This window comes from Meriones unguiculatus, chromosome 5, assembly GCF_030254825.1.
Source record: "Meriones unguiculatus strain TT.TT164.6M chromosome 5, Bangor_MerUng_6.1, whole genome shotgun sequence".
In the NCBI taxonomy this organism is placed as follows: domain Eukaryota; kingdom Metazoa; phylum Chordata; class Mammalia; order Rodentia; family Muridae; genus Meriones; species Meriones unguiculatus.
Genome location: NC_083353.1, coordinates 125,184,551 through 125,206,189, shown reverse-complemented (window position 1 = coordinate 125,206,189; position 21,639 = coordinate 125,184,551). Strand labels below are relative to the sequence as shown.

The window sequence follows — 21,639 nt, the reverse complement described above, 5'->3', positions numbered from 1 at the left end:
CAGCTGCTGTCATCCCCTGGCTGGGATCCAGGATTCTGTAAATGGACAGGGAGCTGAGAAACAGCCTGCAGGCTTTGTTCTCCTCTTTCTGACTTCAGAGACAACTGACCAGCTTCTTCCACTCCTGATGCCTCAACTCCTCTGCAGGAGAAGGGAGGAAAGGAGGATTGTGTTTTGAGTTGTAAGCCCCAATAATCACATCCTTCCTTCCTGTGATTTTGTCATGTATTCCACAGTGGACACAGAAAAGTAACTCAATAAATGGAAGGGTAAATTAACTGATTTCTTCACTAAGGAAAACTAGAGAGAACAAAAACAAACCCCACAAATCCAAATCCTTCTTAAATGTTAACTTTGGGGATTATTGGTTATCTTAAACATGGATGATTTCGATGCTTAGATGTTTTAGCATATTTGGTGATCTGTGTCTGAGACAACAGTATTACCATTGTCACTGTTCACAGAATGCAAATAAGTTATTTGTTTCTATTGTTTAATCATGAAACAACTTCTGATTAAAACAAGACATAGCCATGCATTTAATGACTGACTTTGCACAGTCCCACTGGTGTCAGCAACAATAAGCAGCCAGCATAATTATTTACATATTCAGTGAAAATTATTATGTACATTTGAAATCAATCTTTTGAGAATTTCTAGACTAATGTATTTGAAAGGGATATAATCTTTGTTTTTCTCTTCCATACAGATCAAGAATTCATGTATTCGCGTATTAATCCTCTGTCCCTAAACACCACGAACAATAATTTTGAATAATAAAACAAACATGCTAATACCAAATTCATGCCAATGTAATGAGAGAGGGTTGAAGTAGAATAAAATTTTATTAAGTGAGTAATATTTATGAAGTGTTAATTGCAGTAGTTCTTTTTTCATGGGGTTCAAGGAGTCTGAGGTAAAACCCCTTCTCAATGTTTTAAGTAGAACATTCCTGAAATTCACAGTTCATCACTTTTAAGTTGAGTGTCATTATGAGGGGTATGATGGAAGCTCTCCCGGTCCCGCTCCTTACTAAGCAGGAGGTTTTCTCTCCTGGTCCATGAAGTATGAGCTACTTACCCACCTGTCACCGAGTCACATCAGAATTTCCAAGGCAGTTGTCATGGCTTTGTTTTATTGTGCTCAAGTAACCATATTTGACATAATGACCTTAAGGAGTCAAAATAATGGTGCTGACAGGTGTGCTGTATGTTATAGTATATTATTGTGCTGCTATATTATATAATTTTTATTTAGTTTATTTACATGTCTGTTATATAAATTGAGCTTTATCATGGCTAAAGTTGTATAGAGTGAACACGATACATAGGATCTGCTAGTTCAGATGGGATCTTAGTATACCTCTGAAGGGAGACTGTCATATTGCTATTATTATTATTTTTGTTGCCATCATTGTTACTGTTGCATCTTGATTTGACCATTTGCTAAAGTATCAGAGATATGGTGAACAGATTTTGGTCAACACTCACACTGGAAATCTCCCTTTTATCCCTGAGATTTAAGAACTTGCATAATACTGTCATTTTCCCCCAAATCCTTCAAAGTAGAAAATGGTACAGGGTATACCAGTTTCCAGAGAATTCCTCCAGAGTTCACAGTATCAGTGTGTACTTCACATTCAGTGAAAAGGCACGTATGGATTCTACTGCACATGAGACTCCATGCTAATGCGGGAAGCCACCATCACCTCAGCACACACCTGCTAGAGTGTTGTGCAGTACACTATCTGAGACACCAGTTTCATTCAGAAATTCAGAGGGAAGTCACAGATTTCCTGAGTGTCAGAGAGTAAGAGACTTTCTTTTAATTTGAGACTTTTTGGTATAACATAATCAGGCTGCCCGTACTACTGAATAATTGAAATATATTGTGTGCTCACATACAAACACATAGGTATACACAAACATGAGTTCTAGTCAAAAACCTCTCATTTTCTTTATATATTTCATTATTCTGTACCAACTGAATATATTTACCTGTGATTGTCTCTGCTGAAGTAGATTTAGTTCTTTTACTGCATCTGAAACTTGTTTGGTTTCAATATATCCAAGAATGCTGCATATGTTTTTAACTTCTTCAATAATACGATTCACATGTGGCTGTAGATGACAAGATCACATATCACTGTTTATTAAAATTCATCTTCAGTTGACCTCTTTCTCATGAGGAAGGAGTGGAATGGAAGGTGGTTAGCTGATCTCACATCAAAAGTTTCCACTTAACTTCACATAACTACTTTACTAACTTAAATTTAACTTAATGATATTTAAAATAAAATAAGAGATGGAAGAAAGAGGATGAGATAAAGGAGGAGGAACAGGTGTCAGAACATGGACAAAGCTTGGGGAACTGAGAGAGGCTTCAGGGAAAAAGGCAGAGGGCCTTTTACGGGTGCATGTTCTTCCCTGGTTGTTCTTGAATGTGATTTTGTGCCTCCGGTGACAAACATTTACATTCAATTTTTAAGACAAGGTCAGTTGTGGATGACAGAACATAGCTACAGTACCCAATCTGGTCCATGTACAGTGTATCTGGACATGGCCTTCCACCTTGTTTTTTGTGCCTTCCCAGATATAATCTATAGTACATGCCAGGCAATTGTGTTTCAATTGGTCTGTCCTGAGAAAGTTCTGGAAAGATGCAGTCTGTGCTTGCTGGCATTTATTTGCATGTTTATCCAATCATGTTTCACTGAACTCAAGCCACTGTTCTTGGACGATTGCTTTCTTTGCTACATTCATGTATAAAAGTACACTAAAACTGAAGTAAGATTGTCTACAGCATTACGTAGTCTGCCCATTCTTTCAGGTCCTCAGATCAAATGTCTAACGAACAACATCTGCACAGCTCAGCAAAAGTCAACGGCAGGAGGGGCAGAACAAGAGGGTAAGTGAGACAAACATAGGGATTCACAAAATACAAACACTCAAATCTACTTATTCTGGAATATTTTCCTAATAAAACATCAATTAAATTTCACATTCATGGGTTGTGTTTTTTGTTTTTTGTTTTCAATAACAGGATGCTATTTCACCTCTTTACTGGAAAAGAAAACCACTTCTTAATTCCTTCCTAGTATGAATTAAGAGGTTTTTCAATAAACACTGAAAATAAACTTTGGGAGAATAATTAATGAACACCACAGAAAACAAAATAGACATTGGACAAACGTCAACAGACCTGACTAGTAAGCAAAAATAAGAGGGAGTTATTTAGGTAAGATTTGTTTTAAGTCTTTCCCAAGACTTAACTGCAAATATTCAGCTGTTCATGACAACATGGAGAAAAAACACTGATGAGTAAAACCTGTGTCGAAGAGTCAGCTGCTTCGTTAGTATTTGACCCACTACAAGTGGACGTAGGTACTGAGAATGGTGTGGGTACCAGAATCCTCACCTGGTGAATAAATTCAACAAGAGACACACTCTTCTGACAACTAGAGAGAAAAGATTGCATCATCAATATGGGGTTATAATTTGGTGTATCACATTTAAGACTGGACCTGACAAATCGGATTGTCTGTAGAAGAACATTCCTCCTCTTAACGGAAAGTCGGCACATTCGTGTGGTCAGCACAGCTCTGTGGTGAAGCTCCCTGCTCTAGCTGCCATCATCAGATCAGTATTTACTACCCTATTCCTGGCCAATGTCTTTTCTACAGTAGGAATCAGAGTAATTGACTAGAAAGTTGCTGTCATGATTAAATGAGATAAAACATGAACAACATACGTGAAATAATTTTAATGTTAAATTTAAGCCATTCACACAGGTTTTTGCTTATAAAAGAAATCAAAACTTTGTATCCCGGCTATAGCCCTGGATACAAATTGAATAAATTTCAATAAATGATAATAATAAATTTTAAAAATAAAAAATAAATCAAACCTTATCTATTATGCTCAGATAACTAATAAAGTGAGGATTAAAATGCCATGATTATTATGTATATACAACGTGGTATTTTTTTTCATTTGTATACTAGGATGATCCAATGCTGTAAATTCTTAAAAATACATGAATATTATCAATCAAAATGAAAATCCTGAATAATCTTGGGTCTCTGGAGATGTGAGAGCTAGTTTATGCTGTATCAGTCTTACAGAATGTCTTATTATCTTATATAATCTATGTATCTCATTTCATAGTCACAAAACTCTGAAAGATAAATATATTAACTGTAATCACAGGTCACTGAGATTGCTGGAATATGGTAAGTGAAATAATGCAACCATAAAAACAGCTTGGTGATGGATTTGATATGATTATAAAGACTGGGGTTTAAGGTGATCCAAAATTTTATTTTTTGGAAATAAAGTCAGAAGTGTCATTCTAGTGGCTGGAGAGATGGTGAACATTTAAGGAGGATGCCTTATATTGAACTCTGACCTTCACAGGTTCCTATGTAAATGATCTTGACCTTACATACTCATGTCAAACACATACGCGCGTGCGCGCACGTACACACACACACACACACACGTACACACGATTTTAAGCACGGAAAAAATTCAGAGACCAGGAGATTTTTAGGGTTCCGTTTCTTTCAGGTATGTTTGGATACACATCAGGATCTTTCCAAGAGACACAAAACAGGGTTCCAGCTCTTGGCTCTTGCAATTGTCAGATTAAGGAACACAAATAGTGTATACACATACATACGCACAAGCTCTGTAAGCCCAGAAAAGGGTGAATGTACAGCTGAGCATGAAACAGAGATTGACTAGTCCCGCAGGTGATGGGAAGCTGAAGGGCTCTTCAAACCTGAGCTGCAGCTCAAACATTGGTGCCTCCATGGCTCTGGGGAAGTCTCTGTCTAGCTTTAGGGGCTGACATGAGGACTTAATGTTTTAAGCTCACATTCAGACAGGTGTTGATAGATTCAACCTTAGATGTTTGGATGGGAGAGGGATGGGATGATTTGGAGTTAAGACCCAGAGTCAACACAGGACATGGAAAGAAGAAAACAACCTGGTAGAGCCCTCTGAATGCTGTTTCCTGCCTACAGCTGTTATCTGAAAAGTTGATAGCCGCCATGAGCTGACTGCCGTCATGCATGCACTATAACAGACAGGAGTCTCTCAAGCCATGAGCCTCAATAAATCCCCTGCCTTAAGTTGTTCCTTGTTACAGGAAAGTAATTATTTCAGAGGTTGTCACTATTGTGGACTCAGGCAGAAGGGACCCAAAGCATCTATATGTAGACACTTCCCAACCATACTCCAAAAAAAAAAAAAAAATATATATATATATATATATATATGGGCGTACATTACTGTGTGCATTTGATGAATAATGTATATATAGACACATGCACACACATATATTCATGGATATATTCACATATGCATATACATATATTATGTATACAAAAGCATGTATACATAAATGCACATGCATGCACACACACAGACACGCAACTACAGTGGTTACAGAGAAAATTTGTTTTAAATGGGCAAAACCTATGAAAATCCTCTGTACACATGTAAAAGAAGGTATATTTTAGAACAATATGATTTTAAAAAGTTTCTCAAATGTCTTGGTTTATGAATTGAAATGGTCGCCTTAGAAGAATGAAATCCTCCACTCACAGACACACAGCATCAGGAGAGTTTACAGAACAGCTCTGTAATCCGCAGGCGTTTGGGCTGGACTAAGTTCCTCCTAACTCTGAATCTTTGAGTTAACAAAAGCACAAACAGTTATGCAATGCTGTGTTGTCTGAGACATGGTCTGAATTTATGTCCAAAGATGTCTGATGTATCACAGCTGCCATGGGCTCAGCATTCTGATACTTTAGATAATAAACATACCTGGAAAGCGTGTGGATCACTGGAAAACACGGATAACAAATTCTCCTCCAAATCTTCCTGGGAAAGAGAATAGAATATGAATGAGAGAGATAACCAGCGTGGGCTTTCTTAGTGGCGACAGAGACAAAGGTAAGCTTCATTTACACAGCCAAACAGCCCTTTACCCACCTCCAGTTCTCACAGAAACCCGAACTAATGTCTATTTAAATATGCTCTCTGAAAGCATCAAAATCAACTCATGACTTCAGAGACACACTGAACATTTAAGATGCTTTTCTTTTCAGCTTTTTACCTGCTATTTTTTTCCCTCTGAAGAGATGGATATGTTTCTGAAGGAACACTTTGGCTGGAAATGTAGAACAGTAGTCCAATTATAAAAAGTGAAAGTAGCCTCCTGTAGAGATGCTGGATCACAAGGTGACCAAGGGAAGATAATCACAAAGTCTAAGCTTTGGAAAAGATTAGGAGAGGGTACAGCTACCACACAAGTGGATAAGAAGATGGGAGCATTTGAAAGAAATTCTTCAAGACCTGGCTTGAGTTAGCGCACTGGTTTGCAACTGAGGGCTTGTTTAGCATAGGTGTGTGATTCTTAGAAATGTCCAGCGACAAGCACAAAGCACTTTTGCCCATAAAAGCAAAAGCCTCAAACTCCTAGAATAGGGGCGGCTGTAGCTGTCTCCTGATGCAAGTCGGGTCTTTGCTTCTGAGAAGTAGAGGGCAAAATTAGGAATAGGTAGGGCACCTGTAAGCATCGTCGGCTAATAAGGGAAGAATTGAAACAGAAACCACTGTGCACAGTGGAAGCCCTGCCTTGAGTGTAGGACCCCATTGGATGTCACTGGAGGTCAGGCACTGGGGACAAGACACTCTACAAGACTAGGTCCAGACATAGGGAGAGCTTTACCTACTGTGCATAGGAGAGACAGAGTACCCAAAGGAAGTCCAGGACAAAGTTGACTGGAGGCTGTGCTTGACTCTTACAACAAAAACCCTCTTGATCCCAGTGCCAAATGAATGAATGAATCAGTTAGTGATAAACAAAGGGAGGGATTTCAGAGGACGAGGAGGCATGGAGAAGGCCCTCTTAACAGGATTGCATCCGCCCTACACACAGCACAGCAGAAGAAAGCTAACCATTTTCAGACTTCAGCAAAATTTACCTCAATCTCTAATGTGGATCTACAACTGCTGTTTAGCAATCAATCAAAACATTAGGGTCCTCACAGAAACACAAGTGAATACAGCTCATTGTAACTAGATAATAGTTACAAATTATCAAGGTCAAACTATGAAATGACCTCAAGATTAGTTATGCCAGGGGCCATACACAACTTCTCCTAAAATTTGCCATTAGATTCATGAGCATTCAGTGTCCAAGTGGGTTCCCTAGTAAGGGGACAGTAATTGTCTCTGACATGAACTTATGAGCTTCCCCTCCCCTCTGAGAGAGGAGCAGCCTTGCTAGGCCACAGATAAGGACAGTGCAACCATCCTGAAGATACCTGATAAGCTAGGGCCAGACGGAAGGAGAGGAGGACACCCCCCTCTCAGTGGACTTGGAAGGGGGCAGGGAGGAGATGAGGGAGGAAGGGGAGGGTTGGGAGGGAATGAGAGAGAGGGCTACAGCTGGGATACAAGTGAATGTGTAAAATTATTTAAAAATAAAAAAAATATTAATGAAAGAAAAAAGATTCATGAGCATTGTTAGCAAGGTGCCTAAGAAAGACCCATGATAAGACTAACACTACAGAAGGTCTTCCATCATGCCGTACCAACACTTTCTATGAAAGATGAGGATTAAACAACTTCCAACCTGATATAAAGACCTGCTGAAGAAAGAAGTGGCTCAGTGGTAAAGAGCAGTGACTGCTCTTCCAGAAGACCTGGTTTTGGTTCCCAGCACACACATGTAGCACACAGCCATCTCTAACTCCAGTTGAAGAGCATCTGAAGCCCTCTCTGGACTCCACAGGTACAATACAGTCACATGATTCATACACATGCATTAGGTGAAACAGCCATGCACATAAAATAATAAAAATAAAACAAAATACAGAGTAGGTTAGGTTGTTTACAACCTGATCAGGAAACATGTGGCTAATATATATATATATTTAAAATGATGCCAAGCTCCTGCATTTGAGGAAAGCAAACTATTTTAAGTAAATGAACAACTTGCTATGGACTTAAAGAAGCGCCATGAAATGCCACTTCTCACGGAGGAGGAACTATGGTCAGTTAAAAGTGCTAGGGGTGGAGGAGGGGCTCATTTCCTCAGTGCTGTAGTCAGTAATAAGTTATCATGTTCTAATAACTGACCTCACACCCCTGTTTATGCCAGGGCCACAAATTAGTTTCTTTGGTCTTACACATCCACAAACCAAGCCTAACAAAAGAAAAGACACTAAAGTCTGAGGGATTTGTTGGGAAGAAGAAATTGCGTTAGGTGTAAGTGGGGAGGGAATAAGAGAAAATTCATGGAGCCTGAAAATAATCAAATTCATTGCATACAAGTATAAAAATGTCAAAGAATTAAAAACAATATATCACTTACTATAAAAAAGAGCAATTTGAAATGGAACACACAACTACAAGATAGAAAATTAAATAATCTTAAGAAAATTGAAAAAAAAAGTATGCAAAGCTGTGGAAACAAATCTTCAATTAATAGCATTAACATCATTATGTATGCCTCAAGTTGGACTATTCCATTTGTTAGAGAAAAAAGAATTCTTCTATGTTGTGAAATGTACAAAAGCTTATTGGATAGCTCTGCATGAGCAGCTCTAAATTTATACTCTAGAAACATTATTGATATTTCCACAATTGTCTGCAAACTATGTAGGAGATAAACTGAGGTCCATTTTTCTAATTGAGTACTATTCAACACTTAAAATCAACATAGCCATACACACACACACACACCCACACACACCCACACACACACACCACCTATTATACTTTGATTTCATTTATATACAAAAAAGTCAAAGCACCCAGAGCTCTACCATTTTTAATACATGCATACTCTGTTGATGACAAAGAGAAGCCACCAAATACTTTCCACGAAAGGATACCTCTTTAAAAACTTTAAAAAATCATTAACTTTGTTGATCTATGTGGAATTTTGACTGTGTGTGTTCCATAGCAAGAATGTGACGGTCAGAGTACAGCATGGGTTCTCTCCTTTCAGTATGTGGGTTGCAAATATCAGCCTCAGGCTCTTAGGCTTGAAGTCAGGTGCCTGTACAGGTGACAGGGTGAGCCATCTTGTGGGCACAAAAGGCACGGGCTCTCTAGAAGAAAGATGAAAGGGCCGAGAGACCCGGATCCCAGCATTACATTGCCCGTAGCCAGCGTCTGTCATTGTAACTGGCCTTTGCTGTGTCTGTACATCACTCAATGTTCTTCCTGTGATACATAATGTCCCTAAACCTCAGAGACAGTGCAGGCAGTGTGTACTTCTTTCCAGAAATTTCTCTGGTGATGTTGATCTCACTAGCATCCCAGCTTCTTGTCTGGGAGTGTGTGTTCTTTATGTAACAGCTCCGACATTAGTCATTTCAGCCTGGCCTGCATTTCTGCTAAGGCAGGCTTCATTTCTGTAATTATGTCTTATTTCCCTGTGACCTTCTTTCACCTCCTCAGCATCTCTCTTTTTGACCTCTTTGCTGGTCATCCATACCTGTTCAGTTTTTAATCTTATTTTCTTCTTATGAGATTTTTGCTTCTTTCCTGAGCCTTTTATTATATCCTATTGTGATTATAAACTGTATGGATGGCTTTATTCTAGATTCTCTATAATTCTCCACCCTGGTTATAATACTAGAAACAGCAGCTACATCCAATGGCAGCTCAGTATCCAAGTGGATTTCCTAGTAAGGGGAACAGGGACTGTCTCTGACATGAACTCTGTGGCTGGCTCTTTGACCACCCCAACCTGAGTGGGGAGCAGCCTTGCCAGGCCTCAGAGGAGTACAATGCAGCCAGACCTGATGAGACCTGATGATCTAGGGTTAGATGGAAGGGGAGGAGGACCTCCCCTATCAGTGGACTTGGGGACGGGCATGGGAGCAGATGAGGGAGGGAAGGTGGGGTTGGGAGGGAGTGAGGGAAGGGGCTACAGATGGGAACAAAGTAAATAAACTAATTAATATTTAAAAATTTAATTAAAAAATACAGCAGCTGCAACAGCAGTGTGAGAATGACAACAGCTGACTCGTCCTCCCATGAAGATGCTCTTCCAATCACTGCCCTTTGTGGAGCAAACCACACGGGTCATTTCCACTGATCTTTAAAGATATCATTGTATTATATTTTATTATCTGTGCTGCAGCAATGAGGAGTATGACTTAGGAAGGCTGGGTAAAATTGCTCCACAGTAATGGGAGTTGGCAGAAATATCTCTCAGGCGCCAGGAGTTCTGTTTCTGAATTCTGACCTGGACTGTAACTCTGCCTAGATTATGTTTGAAATTGGATATTCTGAACAGCTAGTAGTGTATTTGCTGTTACTCATAAAAAATGATAACACGGATTGTTACATACTATACTGTCTTTCTACTTTTACTTTGAGTGTTCTTCCTCTCTGGGTGGTTTGTGGCTTTAGAGGAGGAACATGTGTGAGATGTAGGTCCTTATTTCTCTTGAGACATTTAAGTGTGAATAGGAAGACTTTATTATTATTATTGTTATTATTGTTATTATTATTATTATTGACTTGCCTAAGCCTCTGGATCATGAGCCAGATGGTGGAAGGAGCAGGAAGGAGGGCTCTAAGCTTTTCCTAGACCAGGTAGACAATGCAGAGTCCAGGCAGACTTCAAAGCATGAGGTGATCTCATGCAATCTTGCCCCATGTGCTCTGCAGTTCCTTCAGTGCTTAATTAGATCCTCTGGCTGACCATCGAGATTGTTTACCTCTAAAGGTTCTGACTGACATTTCAGTAGGAATTTAGCAAAGAACTGAAGTGTCCCAGTATGAAGCAATTTTGAATCAGCAGTCAACTCTTTTAGCCTGGGTAAGACATGATTTCTTAGTATTTGGGGGGGGGGGGGTAGAATCCACTCTGGGAATTACTTATGTAAATGTGCCCTGATATCAAACCAGGTCGTCAGCCACTTCAAGAAGGGCCACTAAGCCCTCCCTTTATCCAGGAAGCAAAATGTTCAGTTATTTGTATCAAGTAAGAATTCAGTTATAGTTTTTGGAAACTCTTTCATTTTTAATTTCTCTAACAATTTATAGAATGTAGAATGGATTCAAAATTATATTTCTGGCAATTCAAAATATTTGTGGAATGGAATATAGGAGAAAAGTGTCCGATGGTATTGTTCCATATAAGCTATCTGAACATTTAGCCACCTAAGGCACAACCCAAAGCACCCCATCTGAAATTACTAAAGTCTAAAATATGTTGAATAAATACTTCAAAGAACAAACATATTTGTCAGTTTAAATCACCCACATTATTCAGAAATATTTGTGACATTTGCCTAGCTGAGAGTTTGTTGTCTTGTTTCCACATCAGTCATAACCTAAGTTTGCAGGAGATGGTGGAAAGATTAGTTTTCAGATTGAGGCTGTTGGGGACACTGATAAAATGTTCCTTGTCAAGGAAGCAGGTGGAGTGACGCTGGGATTGTGGCACAACACTGCTCAATTCACCTGTCAATAAGCAGGTGCAGAATTCAGAGCTGATAGACTGTGGTCTGCCCACACGTTGTTCTGGAGGCTCTGCTCTAAAAGCTCATCTAACAAGCCTTTCATGTGTCTGAAGAGATTGCTCAGTGGTCAAGAACAGGTACTGGTCCAGGGAACCCAAGCTGAGTTGCCAACATCCATGTCACATGGAACTGAGGCACTAGAGAGTCTGATGGCCTCTTCTGTCGTCTGAGGGCATCTGCACTCACATACACAAACCAAGAGGGACAAACGCATATGCACATAACTTTAAAAATTAGATCTAGAAAAAACAATCTCTTTGTTTTCATCGAGTTCATATGGAGCCGTGCAGGCCCTGTGTCCTATTTATTCATTAATCCAGTTGCAAGTGATGGTTGTGATTTGCTGGTGACAATGTGAAGACAGTGTTTCTTTGATGTTTTGCCAATGTTTTAGTCATATTGGAAAAATTAACAGTGGCCAATGGCTTCTTTCAAAGTGAACATATGGACGGCTTCCTATGTGAGTAATGCGATCAAGTTTCTAAATTTGAAAAGCCAGAGTGTTGCCGATCTTCAGAAGTCTGAGCATGTGTGTGTGGAGCGGAGATGTCTACAGCACACAAGCAGCACTGAGATGTGAAAGCAACTGAAATCAGCTCTTAATTAGATGATCAGCCCTCAAAAGTGTCTCTGCATAGAGGACTGAAGTTCTAATGTTCCTTAGGTTTTGGCAAATTTCAATTTTTAACTTAGAAAGATTATGGGATTGAGGAAGTCGAGTTTAAAAGAGCACAACTGTATAATTGTGTGTGTGTGTGTGTGTGTGTGTGTGTGTGCATGCATGGGGGAGAGGAGAGAATGAACACATGTTTGTGATGACTCCTGTAATGCACCCATGAAGGATGTTAGGTATCTTCCTAAATCATTGTGTATTCTGCTTTTTAAGACACGGTCACTTCTGGACCTGACACTCATGGCATTAGCTGGATGACCTGGCCAGCAAGCCCCCAGGATCCTCTCATCTGTGCTTCCACAGGTCTGAGGTTAGAGAAGTTTGCTACCACACCCAACTCTTTATATAAATGTTGGTGATCCAAGCACAGGTCTTCACGTTTGCCACTTTACCTACCAAGACATCTCCCAGGCCTCACCTGAGACACTTTTATAAGCGTTTAAACAGTGCCCGTTTCGTTCATTCATATTCCATGTCTTTACCTTTCCAGGTTCAAGAAAGGCAATTGCAACAGAGAGAGTAGAACAGAGACTTCAGGGAGGAAAAGGAGGTGTGTAATTGCATTGTCATTCCCATATTGGTAATTATTTGCATAGAATTCATTTTCATAGATGAGTTTGGCATCCATGTTGAGACCACAAATTCCATTAAAGCTCATTCCTGTTAGGAATAGTCAGTTGCCTGAGAGCAGCATCATTTCATGGACCTGTTGATCCCACTGCCTCACAAGAAAAGACGCCCCCACCTGTTCGAAGGTACACTCCGATTTGCAGGGCTTTGCGTGAGGCCGCATGGCGGCTTACTTTTTAAGTGCCAGCCCTTCCCCGAGGGCAGCTCTCAGAATGATGTGCCAAGTGGAGATCACAACTTGGAGGCCCAGCAGGCGCCCAGATTTTAGTAGCCTTGGACTGAATCCATCACCCTCACCTGCTGAGCCATCCTCTCCTCTCATCATTATTCTCTGAAATTGATCTCTCCATGCAGTCAGAGGCAGCCAGGAAATCTGCAGTTATTTTAGACTTACTGGGTCTTTCCCCTAATCATGCAAATTTCGCATCTCACCTTATCTCCAGCCTCCAGTATGATGCTGGACTGGGCCTTCATTATCAGTTTGAGCTAATGGATGCCTCTCCCACCACCCATCAGTCATTCTTCTGCTATGAACAATGCCCTCTACCATCAGCCGATAAATCAAAAAGTCATTAGTTGGTTATATAAGATCCAAGAGAATCTACATAACTCTTGTCAGCCTCTCACCTTGAACCTGATTGAAGTCGTGCCCAGTTTAATGTAGTTTCCCAACCACACCAGGCAGCTTCTCAGTTCATTGTTTCAGTTTCTATTTATACTTTTCTGAATGTTCTTTCTACTTCCCACCATTACGTTTCTCCTCTTCTGACCAAGAAACACACACTCACATCGCAACAAACAACTGAAATGTGTGATGCTCATAGATGTTTATTGTCTTCTTTGTGAGTCCTGTGTGAACATGGCTTTTTGGTAGCACCAGCAGCATTTTACTGCGTATTTCCTTTACCTTATTTATATTCCTACGGTAGAATGAAAATTCATAGAAAGGCAGACTCTGCATTATTCACCTCTTTTTCTTAAAAAGTTGGAAAGTTTTGGAAAAATGGGAGATGCTTAATAAATGTTCATTCATTGAATAGAGTGCTAAAGCTATGGAAGGGAATACCTGGGTTTTCAACAGGTGTTTGACATGGAAGTTGTATTTTTTCATTATCGTAGAGAGGCATTGTCTACGAAGATAAAAAAGAAAACACAAAAATTTGGTTAAATTTATGTAGAAGTTTGATATCACATGTTTAGTACGACATCTATTTTAGAGCTGACTGATCACAGGCGCAGGCTATACTTAGCATCTGAAGGACATTTGGGAAGGCACTGGTGGGTTCTGAACCCTCACTGTGTTTTCCTTGTGGCACCACCTCCAGGTTGACATTGTCAACACCGCATTGAATTTGGGGACACATAGAAGGTGTTTTGTGAAAAACCAAACTATTGCTTATTTGTAAGGCAAAACGTTCACAGAAACTTCTCTGTCCATCCCAGACCATAAGAGAAATCGTTTGCTCTACAAAACTCAAATGCAATTCATAAGCAGATGACGATAAATTTTAGCAATAGGAAATATTAAATATGCAACCTTAAAAATCATTTGGCAGGTATTAATGATAAATGGGGCTGTCCTAGGCAGCAGAACACTGCATTTTTCTTTCCCAGGCTCTCCTATTGTTTCAGATTTATCTGTGTTTAGGTAGGATACGTGTGATTTGAGCAGAGATTCTTGCTGGCTTTGCTGTTAAGAGCACTTTCTAAAACATTATTAACTTTATCTCCTTATTTGTCCTAAAAATTCCTGAGCTGAATTGAATAATGAGTTGCAAAGACAAAAACCTACATGGAAAAACCCATTAATATATTTTACAGTAGCTTCCTTCTCACATGTTATGCCACTATCACTTTAGCTGTCATTTTTAAGACAAAATACATAAAGTCTATACAAGCCAGCGGAGTGGTAAGAAAAGAATAGTGTGTTTTCATGTAAAATCTGTTCCTAATGTTGAAAAGACCTTCAGGGACACATGTATTCCTTCACTTTTCTTGTAAATACCATATCTATCTAATAGAAAAAAAGCTAATTGGAAATATTGATGGTCAATAGATTTTTAAACTTGTAATAGATAAATCATAAAAAGGTGGAGGTCCAAAGGAAAAACCCGGGTCATTACTCTGGTGATCAAGCACTTGATGACTCAATGGCCCTTCTTGTTTGGAAGTGATTTTGGTATGCAGTCCAGGATGGCGTTACACTTGCAGTCTTCCTCATCCTCCTTGCTCCCTGCCTGAGTGTTGACATTGTAGGTATAGATCCCTGGGCTCCTAGTGCTTGGCCTCCGAGTCTATGGAGACATGGGGGAAAACACTGCCTCTCAGAAAGCTGAGGCCTGAGACAGCCATAAAGAGGCTGGTACAGAACTTGTGCCAGATAACATAGAGGGAAGATGACTTGGGACGTAATGAAAATTAAAGCACTCACTGAAGATCGGACCTGTCTTTGGTCGTGTCTGTAGTTCTGTGTCTGAGCAATTTTTTTAAAAGCTTCACTTTTAAAAAAGTGTTTTAGTTCCTGTGGTAAAGGAGAAAGAGTACCTGTGTGCGACGTCTCATCTGGCCTACCCAGATTATTGCCCACCACTCTCAGGATAGAGGATAAATGTGGAGGAATTTAATCTGAACCTAGGCTGTCGCTAGGTGTCCTCTGCCGTGTATTAAAGTAAGGCTTTTACTTTTCCCTGACTTAATCCTTGGTCAAGGCCATCAAGATGGGTGAGGTCAAGTGGTGACAAGTGTGAGGTAAGAGCAGGAGGATGTCTTTGGAATCATTTCTCACAGCCTCTGCTTCTCCATTTTGTGTACCAAAACCAGGCTCAGGTCACAATCTTTAGACAAACAAGCCAGAAATAACACTTTCTCTCCCAGGAATTTCCCATTTATAGGATAACTTGTTAGGTTTTCTATCCCTCTATCTTATTTCCAGTTCTCCTCTTTGATGTTTGTTTTGCCACAACCTGTGGATAGATTCATTTTGTAAAGATGAAGCTGCAGCCTTAGTTAATATTGCCAGCAACCCATATGCTGTCCTTGTAACCATCCGTGAAGAAAAAACTTTGATTGGGTGATATACAAAGTCCTTCTCAGCCATAACCATATACAGTGGCACAGCATGAGCCTGGATGTTTTGGGAGGGGTTCTGAGCAAAGTCAATACTGATGGTTCATGTTGCATGCAGGCCTTGGGGATTCCACTGGATCTGAATTCAACACTCACACTAACAGTCACTTAGGAGCCTGGGGTCAAGAGCCTCCGTGTCCATGATTCTGAAGCAGATAAGATGGGTCACCACATCCTCAAGGAGAGACTTCGGTGACAATATGCATGCAAACTATGTAATAGCTTTGCAAAGTTATGTGTGTTATTAATATTCCATAAATCAATTTCACTAACTTTACAGCAGGCTTTGCTTTAGAGACTTATGACACCCCCCCCCCAACACACACACCTGAATCACACCTCCCACATCCTAGGTTCTTCTCAGAACATTTTAATTCCAGAAGAAAAAATACAAACTCCAGCCCTGAAGTCTTCTGGTTTTACCAAGGCATCTTTTCTGAGCGACACTAGCAGGCATACATTTAGGTGTGAGGCTCAATTATGAGGCGCCCATTTCCTGTCATTTGGGTTTCTCCAATCTGAATCCACACTGCTCTGTTTATGACATGCCAATTATGTCAGGGGAGATCCAGGAGGAATTTTAAACAGGGCATGATGACTTTCAAGGTGTGGGAATGGGTTTTGCAAAGAGCTGAGTTACACAAATACCCAAATTCGCAAAATAAATTAAAAAAATGAAATCCTTTGGAGTGTGATAACCAGCAACAGAGATATTTCAAAATGAAAGTCATATTATTCTAGAAGGTGCTAGCAGCTCCTCAAGCACAGCTGAGTAGCTGTGAAGAATAGGTAATTATTAACAGAGTTTGCCAAAGGGAGGTGTCCAGTGAAGTGCAATTGCTGACAGGGCACCAGTGAAAGGACCGTGCTTACAACTGACTGAAAAGATACTGTGGTCTGGCACTGGAGAGTTCAGTGAGGAAAACTGTCTTGGAATAGAAATAAAGCATCTTACCTGGATATTTTCCAAATATGTGTAAATGCTAGAAGTTGGTTCAGATGAAACTGACTGTGGTCATCTTCACTCTGCAGACAGCAGAATGTATTAATATTTATAGAGTGAATAGGAATGAGCAGATAAAAATAGCCCTGCAACTTCCTACTGTCATTTCATTCAGCTCTTTCGATAACCTCAATTCATCATTTTATACTTTGTTTTAAATAAATTCTACTACTTTCCTTAAGTGTATGAGCCGTCCTTCCTAATTTAACAGAAGCTGAGCCTTGGATGATGGTAAGCCCAGAGGATACTAAGAAAACATACGGGTATCACCAGGGTCAGAGAATAATTTCTCCTAATACAGAGGAAAGCAGGCTTTGGACACCAATTTCCTCTTCTTTCCCCCCTTCTCCTTTTCCTTCCCTTTCTATTTCTCTTCCTTAGACCTTCTCTTCCTCTTTCCTCCTTTTCTTCTTTGGTGTGCACATCAAGCATGCCATGACAGCATGACACCTAAACTGCCAGTTGATCTGACAGAAGGAAGACGCCTAAATAATTCCATTCTTTTCTGCAGATTCATCATGTCCTGCTGACAAAGTGTCACAGTAAGAGACCCTCTTCATGCAAGTAAAGAAATTACAGCTATTGGTGACTACAGATTCTAGGAGTTAACTGGCAACTTGTTTCTCTTCCAATTGACAGGCGTATCTATGTTAAAACAGTATTCTTATGGCCCCTAGACCCAGCACACACACTTGCACACACATACAGATGCACCCTCATAATACACACACACACACACACACACACACACACACACACACACACCCTGATTCAGTGGCCTCTTTCCCACTAAGTATTCATGCAAGCCTTGTGTATAAGTGCTCACGGTGGAATAACCATCATCATAATGGCAGTGTGGAACACAGGAGAGGTCTACAAGTTTTATTGGTGAAACCTGTTTCTTACAGCCTGGGTATTAAGCGACCCAGGGTCCACACACTCAATTTCTAAAACTGCCTGTGTTCCTGACAGAAAACATCAGAAGAAAAGTCCTAGCTGTTGCTGAGTGTCAAAGGTGAATTAATTTTTATGTTGCTTTGCTTGGTGAGTTGGCTAAGAGGAATGAGGGACATGGAAAAAGTAAGGTCAGCATTATACAACAATGGTTTCAGAGAATTCTGTTAGAAACGGTGTGGAAATGTTAAGAGGTAGGAATTTACACTGGAGTCACCAAAGACAGAAATTGTGGAACTGATATTTTTCCTTTTGAAACACAGAAAGCTAAAGTTTATATTAAATTTGGTAAAACAAGGGAAATTACAAAGTGTAAAAGAGAGGAGAGATGGTTGAATTTGTTGCCCTCATGTGGTCAACCAATGGCATTACGATGAAGGATATGCCACTGTAAGCTCTTATGCACAGATTTTGCAAGAATATTTACTGGAAAAGGGGCAGAATAATTTAGGTGTGTGTGTGCCTGTGCCTGTGTGTGTGCCTGTGTATGTATGTATGTGAGTGTGTGTACCATATGATTAATGTTTTAAGACATACATTAGATAATGAACATAGTTAACAGGATATAACATAGAGAACTTAAATTTCCACTGAAGTTAAATCAAAGCAAGCAACTAAATAACTGAGGAGGGCTTTGCAGCCAGTCCTGAAGATACCTGATAAAACAGGATCAGATGAATGGGGAGGAGGTCCCCCCTATCAGTGGACTTGGAAAGGGGCACGGTGGAGGTGGAGATGAGGGAGGGAGGGAGGGACTAGGAGGGAATGAGGGATGGGGACACGGCTGGGATACAGAGTTAATAAAATGTAACTGATAAAAAAATAAAAAAAATAAACTAAAGCAACAATTTTAAAGGTAAAAAAAATAACTGTTATTTACTGAAGAACAAGCCTAAAATTCAGATATTTGCATGTTTCCATATTAAACACTCAGATTTACTGTAAAAGCATTTTATTTGCCTTTAGACATATTTTTGAGGAGAAAATTTATCCTTTTCTTATTGTCAGGAACTTATTTAATATACTTATTTTTTTTTACAGTATGGATGTTTGCACGCTTGTACATATGTGTATCATATCTGTGAAATGGCTGCATCCAGCAGAACATGCTGAATTCCATGGAACTGGAATTGCAGAGTGCTGTGAACCTGGGTCCTCTGCAAGGGCTCTTAATCACTAAGCCATCTCTTTGGACCCCAGAATACTTTCTAAAGTATCCAGAAAAGATAGAAAAAACCTTCAGGTGCCATGGAATACACTGTGCATTTTAGTTTCTCTAAAGCTGACACAGTATTTTTTGTCTTAAACAAGTTAATTTTTTTCTCATGTAAAATCTGCTACTGAGCAAGTTCAGGTTATACCAATCCAGGATCTCAGAATTCAGTGAATGAGGCAGGAGGATTGCAGGATGGAAATCAGCCTTGGCTACACGTGAAGATCTTGTCTTGGAAATATTTTATTGCTGTTACTGGTCTGTGAATATTCTCTGAGCTAGAAGGAAATCTTGTTTCTGTGATTAGCTTACACAATTTTGACAGTACTTTCGACCACATTTGAGAGAAATTTAAAGAGAATTGAAATGTTAAAAGAAGGCATTCAGTTATTTACATCCGATTTCACTGAGGTGGGAACATTAAATTCTTGAAATCTAAGTCAATTTTTAAAGAGCAGTAGGCTACTTTCTGAACAATCAATCATGGCCTCAGAAATGAATTTAGCTTCATGAAGCACTAAGGTAATTGCCAAAAGGCTACCAGTCCAATAAATTAAGCCAGGTGATAATAATGACTATCTTTCCAGTGTAATGTAGAAAGCTAACTAAATTTAGTGTCTCCCTGAAAGGACAATATATTCTTCATAAATGTTTACAACTGAAATTCTGAAAATCTTAGAGAATTTGGTTTTATTTTAAAAGTAGAAGACTATAAAAATAAGGACCAGTTATTCTAAGTACAGTAACTTAAATAAAAAAAAAGAAGTACAAGCAGATAGGTCTTTCAGTTGTAATAAATTCATCAGGATTCTCTGTGTGGTGATTTGGGTATAGAGCTGGTTTAGGAATAACCACTACTTAACTAAAAGATATATTAATAGTAAATATCTAATATACCACAACAAATGGTGCCCAACGTGGCAACAGGCCCCCATAGGAGCATATATTTAAATGCATGGTAACCAGTTGGTGGAATTGTTTGGGAAGGAATAGGGGGTGTGGTCTTGTTGCAGGGGTTGTGTCACTTGAGGTGATTGAGCTTTGAGGTCTCAACTCCCCAAGCCATTCCCACTTGGCATTCTCTCTGCTTCCTGCTCATGGATCAGATGTAAGCTTCTATCTACTACCCCAGATCCATGCCTGTCTGCTCACACGTGCCCTTCTGTGTTGGTCATGGATGCTAACATTCGGGAACTTTGAACCCTCAATCAAATACTCTGTTTTATAAGTTGCCTTGGACACGGCATTTTTCAGGGCAACAGGAAAGTCATTAACACAGTAACCATCATTTTATTTCGTGGTCAAATACAGGATTTGCCATTGAAAATATAATTTACAGGTAACGAAACTTTACAACAAAACTTGTGATATGTCAAAATTATTGATATTTTGATAAACAATATGCTGTAGTTAGATCTTGAATGCTTCTTAAGGCCCATGTGCTGAAGGATTGATCTCCAGGTTGAGGCTATTTGGGGTGAGATGGAGCCTTGAAGAAGTGGGTGGTAGTTGGAGACATTAGATCCCTGGAGTCATGGTCTTGAAAGTAATTGCCAGGCCTCAGACTTCTCACTCCATCACATTATGAATCCTACAATTTAGATCTTGAGTGTGCCATTACTTAGCTGTTCACTCTTATTTTTTTTTAATGTTATGTCTTCTCCTTTTCAAAGTGATAATGGATGTGTCTGGAAAGAGGGACACTGAGAACCTTTGTCATACTCTGTGTGAAGGTCACCATGGTTATCTTCTGGGAGTCAGGGCCATTTGACTCTCCAGCAAGTCATCGTTCATGGAATGGCATCATGTCAAGGTCATTCCTGTGCAGCTCACAAGCATGGGGACTTCTACATGGAAGGGACATACTGAATTCTCATGGGAAGAGTGTAGAATAAACCTGCAGCTTTGCCACTAAGCAAGTTACCTGTTTTTATGTTTTAACTTTTATTACTATTATTTTTTATTTAGACAGGGTCATACATCTTGGGTGATCTAGAACGTGGTACTTAGAGCAGGCTGACCTCAGACTCACAGAGATTAATCTGTTATCTAGTATAAACAACAGCCCCACTGCCAGGAAAATAATGTCATTTCTCCTCTTTGCCCATCTTTCTGGAATTATTCAGAAGTTGGTGACATTTACTGCAGGAAGTAAAAGCTACTGTGGAGCATGTAAAAGAGTTGTGGGCACAACTGTCCCTATGATTCAAGCATCATCTTGAAAAGGGGAATTTGCACTGACAGCTGCACACCTTGATTCAGTTATATGCTTCTTCCTGCACAGAATGACAGCGGTCATAATGACAAATACATTTCACCAGATTACGTGTCTTAGAAGAAGAGTTCAATCACCAATGTGCTTTTGCTTCCCTTTTTACCGGCTGTGAGACTGTGATCCATTTAATTAATCTCTTAACTATTAGGCACTTTTAATTACAGATGATAGGGAGATAACAGCATTTATCACCTGTTTTTTTTTT

The 21,639-nt window shown here is 39.7% G+C and overlaps 1 protein-coding gene across 4 annotated transcripts in view; it reads right to left on the bottom strand.

Annotated features, from left to right (window-relative positions):
* Nucleotides 1-21,639, bottom strand: part of Pik3c2g (phosphatidylinositol-4-phosphate 3-kinase catalytic subunit type 2 gamma) — a 345,180-nt gene that overhangs the window by 262,359 nt on the left and 61,182 nt on the right. For all 4 annotated transcript variants that reach the window (XR_009591996.1, XM_060384334.1, XM_060384335.1 and 1 more), the window contains exons 7-10: nt 16,945-17,015; nt 13,930-13,993; nt 5,832-5,888; nt 1,998-2,120 (exon numbers count right to left, since the gene is read on the bottom strand). Coding sequence is in view for 3 of the 4 variants with exons in the window: in XM_060384334.1 (XP_060240317.1) it covers nt 1,998-2,120; nt 5,832-5,888; nt 13,930-13,993; nt 16,945-17,015 (315 nt within the window). In the remaining variant the exon portion in view is untranslated. The remainder of the gene's footprint in view (nt 1-1,997; nt 2,121-5,831; nt 5,889-13,929; nt 13,994-16,944; nt 17,016-21,639) is intronic.